We start from the raw sequence: 18472 nt of genomic DNA, 5'->3' as shown, positions 1-18472 counted from the left end.
ACATCTACACCGTACATATAATATAAACACACACACACACCTACACACACACACACACACACACACACACACACACACACACACACACACACACACACACACACACACACACACACACACACACACACACACACACACACACACACCACTCCTCCTGCAGTTCCTCTGATGGCCGCTGCTCCTCCAGTGTCGCTGTCTCTTCACTTGTCCTTGCTGTCAGCCGTCTCTGCGCTGCTCATTAATGATGGCGGCGCCCTTGCGTTTCATGCCGCTGCTCGGGAGGCTGCTGCTGTGCCGGGTGCACCGGAGCCATGTGCGGCCGCTGTGTGTGCGGAGACACCGAGTAGATCCGGCAGCGGAGGATCCCACGGCGGACATGGGGGCAGGTGAGCGGCTCCGGGGCTCAGTGACCTCCGTTATGTCCTGTACGGTGTCCGCTCTTGTGCTCGGGCTCCTGTTATTAACCCTTTGTGGCTGATGATATGTCGCTGACGTTGTTTCCTATTTGCTTATATTTTAATTTTTACAGTTTATAACAAAAAGAAAAAAATCACAATAATAAAATACAAAACGGCTCCGAGAGAAAACCGCGACTGTCCGCTGCAGAAATAGCATCAAAGTCTCTGAGGAGCCCACTGTGATGTCTGCAGTCCTGCTAGTGACAATGGGACCCCCCTTCCACGGCAGGACCCCCACATCCCTGGCGGGCGACTGTGGGACCCCCCCTCCCTACTGAGCGACTGTGGGACCCCCCCCTCCCTGGCGGGCGACTGTGGGACCCCCCCTCCCTGGCGGGCGACTGTGGGACCTCCCCCTCCCTGAAGAGCGACTGTGAGACCACCCCCCTCCCTGGTGGGTGACTGTGGGACCCCCCCTCCCTGGTGGGCGACTGTGAGACCACCCCCCCTCCCTGGCGAGCGACTGTGGAACCCCCCCCCCTCCCTGGCGAGCGACTGTGGAACCCCCCCCCTCCCTGGCGGGCGACTGTGGGACCCCCCCTCCCTGGCGGGCGACTGTGGGACCCCTCCTCCTCCCTGGAGAGCGACTGTGGGACCCCCCCCCCCCCTCCCTGGAGAGCGACTGTGGGACCCCCCCCCCCCTCCCTGGAGAGCGACTGTGGGACCCCCCCTCCCTGGCGGGCGACTGTGGGACCCCCCCTCCCTGGCGGGCGACTGTGGGACCCCCCCTCCCTGGCGGGCGACTGTGGGACCCCCCCTCCCTGGAGAGCGACTGTGGGACCTCCCCCTCCCTGGAGAGCGTCCGTGGGACCCCCCCTCCCTGGAGAGCGACTGTGGGACCTCCCCCTCCCTGGAGAGCGTCCGTGGGACCCCCCCTCCCTGGCGAGCGACTGTGAGACCACCCCCCCCTCCCTGGTGGGCGACTGTGGGACCTCCCCCTCCCTGAAGAGCGACTGTGGAACTCCCCCCCTCCCTGGAGAGCGACTGTGGAACCCCCCCCCCTCCCTGGAGAGCGACTGTGGGACCTCCCCCTCCCTGGCGGGCGACTGTGGGACCCCCCCTCCCTGGCGAGCGACTGTGAGACCACCCCCCCTCCCTGGTGGGCGACTGTGGGACCTCCCCCTCCCTGAAGAGCGACTGTGGAACCCCCCCCCTCCCTGGAGAGCGACTGTGGAACCCCCCCCCCCCTCCCTGGAGAGCGACTGTGGAACCCCCCCCCTCCCTGGAGAGCGTCCGTGGGACCCCCCCTCCCTGGTGGGCGACTGTGGGACCTCCCCCTCCCTGGAGAGCAACCACAGTGTGACCACCTTCCTTAGTGAGTGACTGCATTAACCCCTTGATGTCGCTCTCCAGTGGCCGCCTTTGTGTTCACGTTCGGTCGTTTCTTATTATTGTAGTTTTGCAGATAAGACAATTGACGGCTCCTTTGTCGTCTCTTCGTTTTCCTCTAGATGCAAATCTTCTAAAACAATTCCCGGCTCCGAAGAACCTGCTGCACAGCGCCATCAGCCGGGCGCTGCGGACCTCACAGCTCCGCGACAAGATGAGCTACATCCACAGCGGCGGAGGCAGCCACAACGTGAGCACACAGCTACTGCAGCGCCTCTTGTCATTACAGGGCACTCCTAGTCTGGAAGTCAGTCCATGTAAAGAGAAAAGTGTTACAACTTTCTAGTGGAATTAGTGTCGGTCCTCACCGATGTCAGGATCTCTGCTGCCCTAAAGTAAATAGGAAATCCAGAAAAGGAGGCGAAATCTCCTGTTACCTGCAAGGAAATATTACTAAGAAGTGTCGGGTGTGAACGAGGCGCAGCCTCTGGATATACAGGTCCTTCTCAAAAAATTAGCATATAGTGTTAAATTTCATTATTTACCATAATGTAATGATTACAATTAAACTTTCATATATTATAGATTCATTATCCACCAACTGAAATTTGTCAGGTCTTTTATTGTTTTAATACTGATGATTTTGGCATACAACTCCTGATAACCCAAAAAACCTGTCTCAATAAATTAGCATATCAAGAAAAGGTTCTCTAAACGACCTATTACCCTAATCTTCTGAATCAACTAATTAACTCTAAACACATGCAAAAGATACCTGAGGCTTTTATAAACTCCCTGCCTGGTTCATTACTCAAAACCCCCATCATGGGTAAGACTAGCGACCTGACAGATGTCAAGAAGGCCATCATTGACACCCTCAAGCAAGAGGGTAAGACCCAGAAAGAAATTTCTCAACAAATAGGCTGTTCCCAGAGTGCTGTATCAAGGCACCTCAATGGTAAGTCTGTTGGAAGGAAACAATGTGGCAGAAAACGCTGTACAACGAGAAGAGGAGACCGGACCCTGAGGAAGATTGTGGAGAAGGACCGATTCCAGACCTTGGGGAACCTGAGGAAGCAGTGGACTGAGTCTGGTGTGGAAACATCCAGAGCCACCGTGCACAGGCGTGTGCAGGAAATGGCCTACAGGTGCCGCATTCCCCAGGTAAAGCCACTTTTGAACCATAAACAGCGGCAGAGGCGCCTGACCTGGGCTACAGAGAAGCAGCACTGGACTGTTGCTAAGTGGTCCCAAGTACTTTTTTCTGATGAAAGCAAATTTTGCATGTCATTCGGAAATCAAGGTGCCAGAGTCTGGAGGAAGACTGGGGAGAAGGAAATGCCAAAATGCCTGAAGTCCAGTGTCAAGTACCCACAGTCAGTGATGGTGTGGGGTGCCATGTCAGCTGCTGGTGTTGGTCCACTGTGTTTCATCAAGGGCAGGGTCAATGCAGCTAGCTATCAGGAGATTTTGGAGCACTTCATGCTTCCATCGGCTGAAATGCTTTATGGAGATGAAGATTTCATTTTTCAGCACGACCTGGCACCTGCTCACAGTGCCAAAACCACTGGTAAATGGTTTACTGACCATGGTATTACTGTGCTCAATTGGCCTGCCAACTCTCCTGACCTGAACCCCATAGAGAATCTGTGGGATATTGTGAAGAGAAAGTCGAGAGACGCAAGACCCAACACTCTGGATGAGCTTAAGGCCGCTATTGAAGCATCCTGGGCCTCCATAACATCTCAGCAGTGTCATAGGCTGATTGCCTCCATGCCACGCCGCATTGAAGCAGTCATTTCTGCAAAAGGATTCCCGACCAAGTATTGAGGGCATAACTGAACATTATTATTTGTTGGTTTTTTTGTTTGTTATTAACCCAAGAAGAGGTGCGAAACCGGCTAAATAAGATTAAAATAGATAAATCTCCGGGTCCGGATGGCATACACCCACGAGTACTAAGAGAACTAAGTAATGTAATAGATAAACCATTATTTCTTATTTTTAGTGACTCTATAGCGACAGGATCTGTTCCACAGGACTGGCGCATAGCAAATGTGGTGCCAATATTCAAAAAGGGCTCTAAAAGTGAACCTGGAAATTATAGGCCAGTAAGTCTAACCTCTATTGTTGGTAAAATATTTGAAGGGTTTCTGAGGGATGTTATTCTGGATTATCTCAATGAGAATAACTGTTTAACTCCATATCAGCATGGGTTTATGAGAAATCGCTCCTGTCAAACCAATCTAATCAGTTTTTATGAAGAGGTAAGCTATAGGCTGGACCACGGTGAGTCATTGGACCTGGTATATCTCGATTTTTCCAAAGCGTTTGATACCGTGCCGCACGAGGTTGGTACACAAAATGAGAATGCTTGGTCTGGGGGAAAATGTGTGTAAATGGGTTAGTAACTGGCTTAGTGATAGAAAGCAGAGGGTGGTTATAAATGGTATAGTCTCTAACTGGGTCGCTGTGACCAGTGGGGACCGCAGGGGTCAGTATTGGGACCTGTTCTCTTCAACATATTCATTAATGATCTGGTAGAAGGTTTACACAGTAAAATATCGATATTTGCAGATGATACAAAACTATGTAAAGCAGTTAATACAAGAGAAGATAGTATTCTGCTACAGATGGATCTGGATAAGTTGGAAACTTGGGCTGAAAGGTGGCAGATGAGGTTTAACAATGATAAATGTAAGATTATACACATGGGAAGAGGGAATCAATATCACCATTACACACTGAACGGGAAACCACTGGGTAAATCTGACAGGGAGAAGGACTTGGGGATTCTAGTTAATGATAAACTTACCTGGAGCAGCCAGTGCCAGGCAGCAGCTGCCAAGGCAAACAGGATCATGGGGTGCATTAAAAGAGGTCTGGATACACATGATGAGAGCATTATACTGCCTCTGTACAAATCCCTAGTTAGACCGCACATGGAGTACTGTGTCCAGTTTTGGGCACCGGTGCTCAGGAAGGATATAATGGAACTAGAGAGAGTACAAAGGAGGGCAATAAAATTAATAAAGGGGATGGGAGAACTTCAATACCCAGATAGATTAGCGAAATTAGGATTATTTAGTCTAGAAAAAAGACGACTGAGGGGCGATCTAATAACCATGTATAAGTATATAAGGGGACAATACAAATATCTCGCTGAGGATCTGTTTATACCAAGGAAGGTGACGGGCACAAGGGGGCATTCTTTGCGTCTGGAGGAGAGAAGGTTTTTCCACCAACATAGAAGAGGATTCTTTACTGTTAGGGCAGTGAGAATCTGGAATTGCTTGCCTGAGGAGGTGGTGATGGCGAACTCAGTCGAGGGGTTCAAGAGAGGCCTGGATGTCTTCCTGGAGCAGAACAATATTGTATCATACAATTATTAGGTTCTGTAGAAGGACGTAGATCTGGGTATTTATTATGATGGAATATAGGCTGAACTGGATGGACAAATGTCTTTTTTCGGCCTTACTAACTATGTTACTATGTTACTTTTATTTGATTGGATGGGTGAAATATGCTAATTTATTGAGACAGGTTTTTTGGGTTATCAGGAGTTGTATGCCAAAATCATCAGTATTAAAACAATAAAAGACCTGACAAATTTCAGTTGGTGGATAATGAATCTATAATATATGACAGTTTAATTGTAATCATTACATTATGGTAAATAATGAAATTTAACACTATGCAAATTTTTTGAGAAGGACCTGTATGTACACAGTGACTGCACCAGCAGAATAGTGAGTGCAGCTCTGGGGTATAATACAGGATGTAACTCAGGATCAGTAATGTATGTACACAGTGACTGCACCAGCAGAATAGTGAGTGCAGCTCTGGGGTATAATACAGGATGTAACTCAGGATCAGTAATGTATGTACACAGTGACTGCACCAGCAGAATAGTGAGTGCAGCTCTGGGATATAATACAGGATGTAACTCAGGATCAGTAATGTAAGGTATGTACACAGTGACTGCACCAGCAGAATAGTGAGTGCAGCTCTGGAGTATAATACAGGATGTAACTCAGGATCAGTAATGTAATGTATGTACACAGTGACTGCACCAGCAGAATAGTGAGTGCAGCTCTGGGATATAATACAGGATGTAACTCAGGATCAGTAATGTAATGTATGTACACAGTGACTGCAGCAGCAGAATAGTGAGTGCAGCTCTGGGGTATAATACAGGATGTAACTCAGGATCAGTAATGTAATGTATGTACACAGTGACTGCACCAGCAGAATAGTGAGTGCAGCTCTGGGATATAATACAGGATGTAACTCAGGATCAGTAATGTATGTACACAGTGACTGCAGCAGCAGAATAGTGAGTGCAGCTCTGGAGTATAATACAGGATGTAACTCACGATCAGTAATGTATGTACACAGTGACTGCACCAGCAGAATAGTGAGTGCAGCTCTGGGTATAATACAGGATGTAACTCAGGATCAGTAATGTAATGTACGTACACAGTGACTGCACCAGCAGAATAGTGAGTGCAGCTCTGGGGTATAATACTGGATGTAACTCAGGATCAGTAATGTAATGTATGTACACTGTGACTGCACCAGCAGAATAGTGAGTGCAGCTCTGGGGTATAACACTGGATGTAACTCAGGATCAGTAATGTAATGTATGTACACTGTGACTGCACCAGCAGAATAGTGAGTGCAGCTCTGGAGTATAATACAGGATGTAACTCAGGATCAGTAATGTAATGTATGTACACAGTGACTGCAGCAGCAGAATAGTGAGTGCAGCTCTGGAGTATAATACAGGATGTAACTCAGGATCAGTAATGTAATGTATGTACACAGTGACTGCACCAGCAGAATAGTGAGTGCAGCTCTGGGGTATAATACAGGATGTAACTCAGGATCAGTAATGTAATGTATGTACACAGTGACTGCAGCAGCAGAATAGTGAGTGCAGCTCTGGAGTATAATACAGGATGTAACTCAGGATCAGTAATGTAATGTATGTACACAGTGACTGCACCAGCAGAATAGTGAGTGCAGCTCTGGGGTATAATACAGGATGTAACTCAGGATCAGTAATGTAATGTATGTACACAGTGACTGCAGCAGCAGAATAGTGAGTGCAGCTCTGGAGTATAATACAGGATGTAACTCAGGATCAGTAATGTAATGTATGTACACAGTGACTGCACCAGCAGAATAGTGAGTGCAGCTCTGGGGTATAATACAGGATGTAACTCAGGATCAGTAATGTAATGTATGTACACAGTGACAGCACCAGCAGAATAGTGATTGCAGCTCTGGGGTATAATACAGGATGTAGCTCAGGATCAGTAATGTATGTACACAGTGACTGCACCAGCAGAATAGTGAGTGCAGCTCTGGGGTATAATACAGGATGTAGCTCAGGATCAGTAATGTAATGTATGTACACAGTGACTGCACCAGCAGAATAGTGAGTGCAGCTCTGGGGTATAATACAGGATGTAGCTCAGGATCAGTAATGTAATGTATGTACACAGTGACTGCACCAGCAGAATAGTGAGTGCAGCTCTGGGGTATAATACAGGATGTAGCTCAGGATCAGTAATGTAATGTATGTACACAGTGACTGCACCAGCAGAATAGTGAGCACAGCTCTGGAGTATAATATAGGATGTAACTCAGGACCGGCTAAGTGAGTTACTGGGGGTGTCAGTCAGATCATCGCTCAGGTTGGGTGAATTCTTATTACCAGAATACCCCATTAAGGATCTTTTCTGTTGTTTTTTTACTCCTGTTATCTCTTGCTCTCTTTAGAGAGTTCTCCTTCGTCTAAAATGGCCAAAACTCATAGAAGTAGAAGGATACGGATCAAAAAAGGTGGATGCAGAGCGTCAGGCGGCCGCTCGGGCCTGTAAGATTCTGCAGGTGAATTTGTTGCAATGTAACAGTTGTAGCTCAGTGCGCCGCCATCTAGTGGTGATTGGGAGAAGGAGCCGCCAGCACTGTGACATCGCCCTCTGGTGATCACTCTGAGAATGCTGCCAATACTCAGTAACTTGTCACAGTGCGAGTTTAACACTGATCTGCAGCCACTAAAGGCAGAAATGTCGCCCTCCTCCTTCTCCTCCTATTCCTCCTTCTCCTCCTCTTCCTCCTTCTCCTCCACTTCGTCCTCCTCCACCAGCTGACTAATAATTGCAGCAGCTTTACAATAAGACGCTCTCAGGACTTATTCTGGGCTTCTCTTTGCAGGATCTTGGCTTGTTGCATTCAGGTCATCTAGCTGGGAAAGGAAATCTGGAGGAAAGTTTGGATGCGGCCCCTGTTTCCTCGCGGACGCGGAGCAGGATCCACAGCAGAGAGGCCAGGTCTGTCTGTCACTACCCTACTGCAGGTTACGAGCGCCCTGAAGCTGCGTGACGCCCCCGTATCTCTTCGTGGCGGGCACTGTCCTGCCCTATAACCGTCTATTACCGTCCTTCGGGCCACTCCTGTTGGTCAGTGACTACTTTTTGGTGAATCCCTTTTTCCTCTTCAGGGTCGCCCCCATGGATTTGGCCGGTGAAGATGCTGAAGCTACGCGGGCTCTGCGTGTCTTCTCCAATCCCAAACACCTGCTTTCCTCCGTCATCCAGGTGGCCACGTCCGTCTCGGCCTGTTCGGTAGGTCCCTTTTCTTCGATCCTGCGGTCCTCCAGTGGCTGTGGAAATGCATGCTGGGAGTTGTAGTGCCACAACAGATGACGGTCTGTGCTATGGGTCTGCAGACAACTCGGATTTAAAGCCCCTTCGTCTTTTGCCTGACATAGCAGTAGTATTGTCCTTTGATGTGAGACCACCGAGCAGCATCGGGTGTCATGTGACTCTCCCGGACCACCATTCCTGCCTCTGTGTATCATCACCGTCTCTTCCGCTCTCAGGATTTCATACGTTATCAGAACATTAAAGGAAGGATGAATATGTGCCGCCTGACCCTCCAGTGGCCTCAGCCCATGGCCTTCGTTGCAAGCGGCCAGCGCCGGATTGAAGCTGAGAGGAAAGCTGCCGCCCTCGCCTGTCAAAAGCTGAAGGTTTGAGATTGTCGTGGGGGGTGCAGCTCGGAGATGGGATTGTATATATGTAAATAGGACGACATTTATCGATGCGTAAAAGCTTTTTATTCCCAGATATCCGCACAGAATGGATCCGGGTCTGAGACCGGGCTTTTCCCTGATGTTCCCACCTTACATAGGAATGAATGGTAGATCATGGCCGTAAGGGGGGTGTCCGGTGCGGCTCCCTCCTGCATCGGGGGGGTTCGGATGACTTGGGTTCTCTCTATTCCTGACCCATTAGTGTAGGACTCGTGCTGATCATACATGTGGCCCGGCAGGAACGTGGAGGCGGGATGGCACTGCTCCTCTTCTGATGTGGATGTGCCTACCCGTTCCAATATGGGCACTATGGCAACCTCAGAGCAAGCACAGCCGGTGGGAATGATCACTGGAGGAACCTTTTTATTGTAGTCCATTTTGCTATTGGTTGTTAATTGCACCGCATCTATTAACGTGTGATAAATTTACCGCCTATTCGTGGATTTACTCCGTCCGCTACGGCAAGTTTTAAGAAAGGAACAATTCGTAATCTATTAATTGAATGGGAAATCTCGCCAAGTGGGGGGATCAATGTAAAATAGCAAAGTTGGATTTTTTTGTATTTTGCACAAAAGCAAAATGCAAGAAAATTTTTCCTCGATTATTTCTCCATTGTGAACATGGCTGCAGGTGAACGCGCACAACCAGGCATTCCAGGAGGGAAGGTTGTCTTTTTTGTTTTTTTTTATTATTTAATTTTCTGTCCTTATTTTTAGGATCTGGGCCTCCTGGACCCCCAGAATCGCCCCCTGACTAATGTGATGTACAACAAGTCATCGGTGCAGAAATTTCAGGAACAACAGAAACAAGCAAAGAGGTTCCAGGTCCCCGAGCGTCTGCTGCAGAGGATGGAGGAGTATTTCAGCCAGGTAAGAGTCCAATATGGGGGTACAATACCTGTCACAGCCCCCACAAAATACCAATGATGTCACGAGGACTATTGGAGAATCGGTTGTCCTCTGCTCACATCCAGAGCTGCATTCACAATTCTCCCGGCTGCCGTTACTCTGCAGCTGGGCCCCTGTAATCCTCCGGTCACCTGTGACTGGAGTAGAGGACAAGTTGTTGATTATTTTAGGGTGATTTACACTGAATTTCACGTCTTCCAGTTTCCCTTAGCGCCGGTGACCGGATCCCATTTTAGAGAAGACGAGGTCGCGTACATGGAGGCGTCAGATGAGTCCGATATGTCCTCTCCGTTCTCCGATCCGATCACTGGCCGGCCGTATACTCCGATGTCCGAGGCAGAAGCTTCCTATATCAGCCGCTCGCTAGAAGAAAGGTGGGACAGCAGCGTCACTTTGCAGGGTCTGCCTGCGGACCAGCACCGGGAGGTCATCCTGGCCGCCATTAAAAGCCATCAGGTGGTGGTGATCGCTGGGGACACTGGATGTGGCAAAACCACCCGCATCCCGCGCTACATCGTGGAGGACGCCATTCTGAGTGGCCATGGGGCCCGCTGTAACCTCCTGATCACCCAGCCACGCAGGATCAGTGCCGTGTCCGTGGCTCACCGCGTGGGCCAAGAATTAGGGCCCAGACTTCGTCAGAAAGTGGGCTATCAGGTCAGGCTGGAGAGCAATCTGCCACCACGTGGGGGCGCCCTTCTCTTCTGCACGGTCGGGGTGTTGCTGAAGAAGCTGCAGACGAACCCCGGGCTGGAGGGGGTGAGCCACGTGGTGGTGGACGAGGTCCACGAGCGGGACGTGAACACAGACTTCCTCCTGATCCTCCTCAAGCAAGTCCTAGACGTGAACCCAGGCATCAAGGTCATCCTGATGAGCGCCACCGGCGACAACCAGCGCATGTCGCGCTACTTTGGAGACTGTCCGATTGTGAGGGTCCCGGGATTTATGTACCCAGTGAAGGGGCATTATCTGGAAGAAATCTTACCCATGCTGGGGAAGAGACCGTACCAGAAGCCGCAGGTAAGGTCACGATATGTGACGTCAGGAGTCCGCTGCGTCAGTGTTTACACGTCTCACCATTCACAAGATCTCCGCACCTCTGCTAGAATTCACCCTGCGCCTGGTGCGCACCCTCCTATTAACCCCTGCCTATAATGCAGCAAACGTGACCACTGTGTACGCTCCGGGGGAGGACGGCTGTGATTGACGGCAGCCGGGAACGGAGGAAACTGATCACGATTGCTTGATTCAGCGCACAGTGCAGATGGGAGGGAAATCAGTAGAAAGTTGCCGTATATGTATATCCTGAACCGATGCCTAAAATGGGCCCCATGTAGGAGAAAATGAGTGATGGGAAAAACAAGATGGTGGTGGTGGTGGGTCTGGTGACCTTGGATGATTGGTGAACGTGGCCCCCCCAGCCTCAGTTTTTTTTTTCTTTTTTTTTTGTAATTTATTTATTTTTTTGTTTTGTTTCTCAGACAGCTGACGATTGTGTTCCTGATCTGGAACTGATTAGCGACGTCATCCTTCACATCGACCAGCACGGCCCCCCAGGTGAGCGGGTGACGAGGTTCTGACTTTACAGATGGAACAGACGTTTTTATTGCGGATTTCCCCGTTAAACTGCAAAATTTTTTGCTCGGACTGGCACTCCTACAGTTCCTAATAGGGTCTTGGTGAGCCCTTTTGACCATTTGGAGACTTTTGGGGTCTTTGCCCACCTTCTTGGTAGAGAGGTAGGTGGTGGTGGGGCCTAGCATTGATTGATACCAGGGACCAGTCATGTCAGAGGGGAGCGCCGCTCTGGAGGACTTGACGCCACCACGATTTGCTTTGCATTATATTGGCGCCATGTGACCCCACATTTCACGTGTATTTTCATTATTTTCTTGTAGGGGGAATTCTCTGCTTCCTTCCCGGTTGGCAGGAAATCCGCCGCGTTCAAGAGATTCTGCAGGAGCGACTGGTTCATAGGAACGGCCGTCACCTCATCCTTCCTGGTGTGTGGACGCTGGGAGTAATGCTCTGCAGAACGTCGCTTGATAATGGGGGACTGGACGCTGTTTCCATACAAAGTGGGGACGACCAAATGGCTGCGAGCCATAGCTCTGTATGGGAGCTGTAGACACAAAACGGGCATAGAGTTGCAGTATAAAACTTTATTTTACAAAACATTGCTAAAGTTCCCGCACCGTTAATTTATGCTTCTATATTCTGTCATTTCTCCCTCACCCAGTTCACTCCAACATCCCCTTGACGAACCAGCAGGCCATTTTCGAGCGCCCTCCTCCTGACGTCCGTAAAATCGTCCTCGCTACAAACATCGCAGAAACTTCAGTCACCATCGATGACATTGTGCATGTGGTCGACACTGGGATGCACAAAGAACAGCGGTACGACCTCCGGACGAAGGTACGACGTGTGGATATCGGGGAGGTCAATGAAGAGGGCAAATGTAGGGGTCTTAGGGGCGGCAGTGTACAGGCCAGCGATGGTGGGGGCACAATGTGGGGTAGTCACTATGTAGTCCTTTTCTAACAACAAATTGCAGTAATCCGCTCTACCACTAGGTGACTCCTGCATCTGCTTTTCTTGGCCTGGCATGGTATTGCAAGTAAATATCGATAGCAGGTGTAAAACTACAACTCCCATATTCCAGCACTCTAGGAGTTGTAGTTATGCATCCTCTGGGTAGATGTCTCAGAGCAGATTCACCCATAATACGACATATCGACATCAGAGTGGGCGACATTATTTCTATTGGTTACTATTGAGCTCCTGCCGTCTTCTGCAGGTCTCGTGCTTGGAGACCAACTGGGTGTCCAAATCCAACGTGACCCAGAGACGTGGCCGGGCCGGACGCTGCCAACCAGGATTCTCCTACCACCTGTTCACCCACCAGCAGCACCAGGATATGCCCACTTTTCAGGTGGCGGAGATTCTGCGGACTCCTTTGGAAAATCTTGTGGTCCAGGCCAAGATTCACACCCCAGAGATGACGGTGAGACGAAACCCTGCTCCGACGTGCCTCGCTCCGCCGCCCCCTGCTCCGACGCGCCTCGCTCCGCCGCCCCCTGCCCCGACGCGTCTCGCCCAGTCAATGGGCTTTAATCTGGTGTCTTCTTTTATTTCAGGCCGTAGAGTTCCTGTCTCAGGCCCTGGAGAGTCCGGACCGCTGTGCCATCATGGACGCCGTGCGCTTTCTTCAGGAGATCAGTAGGTGGCGCCTGTAGGAAGCTGCTGTGGTTATATATAAATATATATAATGTTATGGAGGCGTCGCAGGTAACATCAGGGGCCGATAACAACTGGAAAAGCAACACTAACATATAATCACAGTCACCAGGTAATTACTGCACAAAGAACGCCATAGCACCAAAACACATGGCGGGATTGCGGTGTTGGGATTTATTCCCCCCATTTTTCATTATAAGGCTGTGCGCACACGTTGCAGATTTGGGTGCAGAATTTTCTGCAGAAAATCTGCATTTCCTAGCAGAAAACGCAGCTGTGGTTTTGCCAACTTTTCCTGCGGATTTAATGCTGTTTTTGTGCGTTTTTTTTTTTTTAATGCCGATTTCTCAGTGTTTTTGTCAAGCGCAATAAGTTGCTGGCGTTCTTTAAACTTTGAGGCCCCATCTACTCCTTAGGGGGCTGCGTCACTTACCCTGGGTCCTCCTTTACTTGGCATTATACACTAGCGGATAGGAACAAGCAGAGCTGCACTGTAAAGCATGGCGAATAGTCAGGATAGCAGCTGGAATCATTGACGTGACGGTAGAAAGATTCCAGATTACCCCACAGTCTAATCACCAATGCAGAGAAGCTAATGACTGTTTATAGCTGACTTCTAATGGAGCAGGGCTGCAGTGTAAAGCATGGAGTTATGTGTTTCTGGGCAGGAGAGTTTGTGACTTGGAATTTCCCATCAACCTCTCCACTCGGTGACCTGACAAGTTGACTAATTGTTTCTTCTTCAGGGGTCCTGGATGAAAAAGAAGGGCTGACGTTACTCGGCCAGAGAGTGGCCAGCATCTCCACGGACCCCAGCCTCGCTAAGGCCATCGTCCTGGCCTCTATATTCCGCTGCCTGCACCCGCTGCTGGTGATTGTGGCCTGTCTGACCAAGGACCCCTTTCAGGGAGGAGTAATGAACCGGACAGAGGTGAACAAGGTGAGACGGACGAGGCGCAGGCTGATTGTGTGCAGCAGTTCCCATTTCTACCACTAGGTGGTGACAATGCCATCTGTCAGTGCCCCGTGTGGTCAGATTTGGCACTGCAAGTAAAATCAGTGATGATTACTACATCATCATCATCATAAACTACCTGCTGGAAGGCCGATGGGGGTTTTCACATTTTGTAGCCTCCTATTGATGGCTGCTGCCTTGTTTCCTGTGTTATGGGTCTTTACATGTAGTTTTTGTGTCCAGGTGAAGACTATGTTCAGTGGGCAGTCGTGTAGTGACCACCTGGTGTTCACACGAGTTTACAACGCTTGGAAAGAGATTGTTGGTGGGACGAGTGGCGCCAATCGGAACGATTTCCTAGAGGATAACCTGCTCTCAAAATCTGCCATGCGCTTCATCCAAGGTGAGCCTTGTCCTCGAGGTTAACACAGCAGCGAGGACGGCCCAGTGCTGACCCCTGGTCTGTTCCAGGTCTCGTCACACAGTTTTCCTCCAACGTGGAGGACGCTTCCCTGGTGGACGAAGCTAATGACTGCACGGACAGATACGCCCTGTGCAACCAGCTGAGTGACCAGGACGAGCTGGTGAAAGGGGTGCTGCTGGCGGGACTGTACCCCAGACTTATACAGGTGACTATATGGGGCAGGTGGGGAGACATAGAATGGTGGTCCGTGACCCCCTTCCATCACATCATGTGTTGCCTCCGTAGGTGACACGTGGGTATGTGATCCGTGGGAAGTTCCGGCCCAATAGCCTCTACTACAAGACCAAATCTGGACCCGTTCAGCTGCACAAGAGCACCGTGAACAGGTAACTGCCTGAGAACAGGACCTTCTGGGAGTTGTAGTGCTTGCAGCACCCTCTGTATATTTGGCTGCTACCCATTAACGCTCTGCCTTTCAGGGAGGTGAAGGATTTCTGCATGCCGTGGCTCACCTACTTCCAGGCCGTAAAGTCGTCCGGTGCGGTGTTTGTGCGGGACAGCTCCATGGTTCACCCTCTGGCAGTTTTCTTGATGACAAACGGCTCGGTGAATGTGAGAGGTGAGTACCGCGGCCGACGAGGGGCGATCTGATGGCGGCACAATGACTATGCTGCCGTGGGCGCCCCTGCTGGGGAATTGTGGTATTATCTGGCGAGTGCGTCAGGTCTGTCCGATGGGGACCTCTTACCTGTTTATCCCCCGTCCGCCATGGAGTCAAGTTATCAGTCATTGCTCCGCATAATACTATGGTGACGCCGGCTTTCCCTGTCAAAATCAGCCGATCTGAGGGTCCGGACCTGTAGTGAGGCCGCTCCTTTATGGGAAAACTCTTAGGGTTTGTGCACACGGTGCGGATTTTGCTGCGGATCCGCAGCAGTTTCCCATGAGTTTACAGTACAATGTAAACCTATGGGAAACGAAATCCGCAGTGCACATGCTGCAGAAAAAACTGCGCGGAAACGCGTTTTATTTTCCGCAGCATGTCAATCCTTTGTGCGGATTCCGCAGCGTTTTTACACCTGCTCCAATAGAAAACTGCAGATGTAAAACCGCAGCGGAATCCGCAATAAAAACCGCGATCAATCCGCAGAGGAGCTTTCTACGTGTGCACATACCCTAACCTTTCATGATTGAAGTCTGTGGAGAAACTCGAGCGGCTCGTGAGCTTCTGACCATAAGGAACGACGTCCAGGATCTTTCTATTAATCCCTTCATCCACAGGTGACGGTTTTTTTTTTCATCCTTCCAAGAGTCATAAACACCCCCTGCCCCCTTCCCCCCAACCATAATATCTATATGTGGCTTTTTTGTGGGACTAGTTGTACTTCTGAATGATGCCATTTATTGTACTGGAAAAAAAATACAGTGAAAATGCAAAAGTGCAGTAACAATTGGTTTTATTTACCATGATGAATATTTGGTAAAGAGACCCGGCGATATGATTTTCCAGGTGAGTACAGGTACACAGACACTCAACAATTTAATTATTTTTTTTTAGTTTTGTGTTTGAAAAAAAAAAAAAAATCTTTCCAAGAAGTGGGTGTAGCTTCTCCCCCTTTTATTTTTTTTTTTGGGTGTGTGATCTGGGGCTGGCTGAGAGGTTATTTTTGCTCGGAGTTGACCTTTTTACCGATTTTCTTTTAGGGTAGACACAATGTTTTGATCGCCTCTTATTGCATTTTCTTGAACTGTTGGCAGTGACCCCCAAAAATATAATTCTGGCATTTTGGTTATATTTTTTTTCTTGTTGCGCCGTTAAATCGGCCATTAATTGCGGGTTGAGATGTGGGCAAGTGCGAGCCGCAGGATATGGCCGATGATGTAAATAAACCTTGGGGTTAAGTACGGCGTGTGATTTACAGATAATGATGTAAAGGGTTAATGTGACGCCGTCCAGAGCCGCTCCTTTCTGTATCAGTGTGATGTGACGATCCCATGTGCTGCTGCTATGTCATCGGCGCGGCTCCATACAGTGCCGGATTTACCCCTTTAACTTTCCACCAAACACAAAGCTGCCTCTGAGCAGGGATTGGTTCTTGTCGCTCCGCTCCATTCACTTCTGTGGGGTCTATTAGGTCTATAGCTTTTGCCGCACTCGTGTTCCCATATTAATATATGGGCGATGGCTCCGGCAGTCTGTCATCTGCCTTAATCTTAGCTGACCTATTGCTTATGCACCATTTTGGAACTCTATATTGGTCTTAGGAGCTGTGTACGTAAAACGAGGGGCTGTCTTTACCTTGATAGTAAAGTTCCTTCGTCATCTACCTGGTGGCTCCTTCTTCATTATTTTTCCCTCTTGCAGATCATGGGGAGCAGATGACTGTTTCTCTTTCGGACACAAACCTCCTGAAGCTGGAAAGTGACCCCCGAACTATCGCGCTGCTCGGTGACCTGCGCCAGGCCTTGTCCCAGATGGTGGAGAGGAACCTGCAGGATCAGCTCCCTCCGCTGTCCCTCCAGGAGGAGGCGCAGTACACGCAGCTGCTGACCATCCTGGTGGAGCTGCTGAACAGCACGAGCTATTGCTTCACGGAGCAAGCGGCGGCCATCGCCGAGGAATGAGACGGCGGCTTCTCATGGACAGTTGTAGCTCCTGTGGTGGTGGCAATTCCTTTTCTGCTCTGCGTTTTAGGCAGGGGTCGGGGGGTTATTTATTTGCACACAGGGCCGGACTGCTCGTGTCTTTTTGTTCTGCACCTCCTGCTGCTTCAGAAGATTCCATAGTAAAAAGCATTTTGTGATACTTTTGTGTCACCGGTTTCTTTACGTTTATATAAAAGGTGACGTTCCGCAACTTTCTAATCGGTTCAGTTTTGATTCCTTATCATTTAAGACTTAGCAAAGAGAAATATTCAGAATGGTGTCCTGCTCAGAGCTGAGGGTTCGGTACAATTCTGCATCATACAAATTAATCTCGCTCCTCGTCTACACTGTAACCAGAGCGAATCTGTGAAATGTGATTGTGAAAATGACATGAAATCCATGTGATGAACATACTGCTGGTACAGGAGGAGGTCGGCCTTTATAGGGGGTCTCTGAGATTAGGGGCCTGGCCTGAGAGGAGTCTTCTGGGAACACGGACATTTGTGCTAAGGCTGCAAAATCCACGGTCTGTACATGAAAGGATAGGAGCCGCTGCAACGTGCAGAATGGGAAGAGTTTGCAGGTTCCGGGAACCAGCGCTGATGTAGTAAGATGGGGGGCAGCACCTGCTCGGAAATAATGAGAAAATCCAGTGGACACAGCTCCTTCCATTCTGGACGATGTGATGGGTCAGTATGTGGCTCATACTGATCCCCTGTATGTACAATTGTCGTTTTTTGATTCAATTGTTAATATTGAGCACAAGACACTTCAGCCATGTTGGTTCGTCCTCTGCAGTAGGCACCGGCTCATGTGGCCCATCATTAATTGTACACCCCTGATATAAGACATGGCTACCACTGTGATCACCCCTGACCTGGACATGTATAGGGTAAGAGCGCTGACTGTACAGGACCATGGTCGTAGCACTGGACGAGGCTCTGACCTGTGAGTGACCATTGCCAAAACGCCCAATCCCTCTGCTGATTACCATCACACTAAGGACCCTTACCTCTAAGGCCGCGTGCACACGATGCAGATTTACTGCGGATCCACAGCAGGTTTTCCTGCGCAGAAACGCTGCAGTTCCGCAAAGTGATTTACAGTACAATGTAAATCAATTGCAAAAAAGAAAAAGCTGTGCTAATGGTGCGGAAAAATCCGCATGAAAACCGCTGTGGATCAAAAGTAGCATGCTACTATGGTGTGGAACTGCAGCGTTTCTGACCCCTTCCATTATAGAAATCCGCAACAAAGACGCATAAAATCCACAGCATATCCGCACCTGCGTTTTCTGCCAAGTGATGCAGACTTTGTGCGGAAGATTCTGCACCCCAATCCACAACGTGTGCACATAGCCTAGGGCTTCTTACAATTGTACATTTCCATAACTGCAGCTGCATATCCCCA

General features: G+C 49.5%; 1 protein-coding gene across 2 annotated transcripts; it reads left to right on the top strand.

Annotated features, from left to right (window-relative positions):
* The first annotated feature begins 224 nt into the window (after positions 1 to 224).
* On the top strand, positions 225 to 17281 carry DHX30 (DExH-box helicase 30). Of its 2 annotated transcripts, XM_069729231.1 has the most exons (19): positions 225 to 386; positions 1910 to 2037; positions 7575 to 7685; positions 8013 to 8128; positions 8299 to 8422; positions 8680 to 8829; positions 9609 to 9761; positions 10002 to 10820; positions 11282 to 11357; positions 11699 to 11803; positions 12040 to 12215; positions 12598 to 12804; positions 12938 to 13019; positions 13784 to 13977; positions 14236 to 14395; positions 14464 to 14621; positions 14702 to 14802; positions 14896 to 15035; positions 16782 to 17281. In XM_069729231.1, the coding sequence occupies exons 1-19, from the start codon at positions 242 to 244 to the stop codon at positions 17039 to 17041; spliced, it is 3405 nt and encodes a 1134-aa protein (XP_069585332.1). In that variant the 5' UTR covers positions 225 to 241; the 3' UTR covers positions 17042 to 17281. The 2 variants fall into 2 exon arrangements, with proteins under 2 accessions (XP_069585332.1, XP_069585333.1); XM_069729232.1 differs by lacking the exon at positions 7575 to 7685 and having other exon boundaries at positions 229 to 386.
* Positions 17282 to 18472: the final 1191 nt, after the last annotated feature.

Source organism: Ranitomeya imitator, chromosome 6, assembly GCF_032444005.1.
Source record: "Ranitomeya imitator isolate aRanImi1 chromosome 6, aRanImi1.pri, whole genome shotgun sequence".
Taxonomy (NCBI): domain Eukaryota; kingdom Metazoa; phylum Chordata; class Amphibia; order Anura; family Dendrobatidae; genus Ranitomeya; species Ranitomeya imitator.
Note: the sequence above shows the minus strand (reverse complement) of the source record. Positions and strands in the feature narration are given on the sequence as shown.

What these genes read in the sequence shown, in the direction of transcription:
- DHX30 (XM_069729231.1), top strand. Translation starts at nt 242, where the DNA reads ATGATGGCGGCGCCCTTGCGTTTCATGCCGCTGCTCGGGAGGCTGCTG. An exon ending in CGTCCGTCTCGGCCTGTTCG is followed by an intron (nt 8,423 to 8,679) that starts GTAGGTCCCTTT and finishes TTCCGCTCTCAG; the next exon opens with GATTTCATACGTTATCAGAA. An exon ending in CGGCTCGGTGAATGTGAGAG is followed by an intron (nt 15,036 to 16,781) that starts GTGAGTACCGCG and finishes TCCCTCTTGCAG; the next exon opens with ATCATGGGGAGCAGATGACT.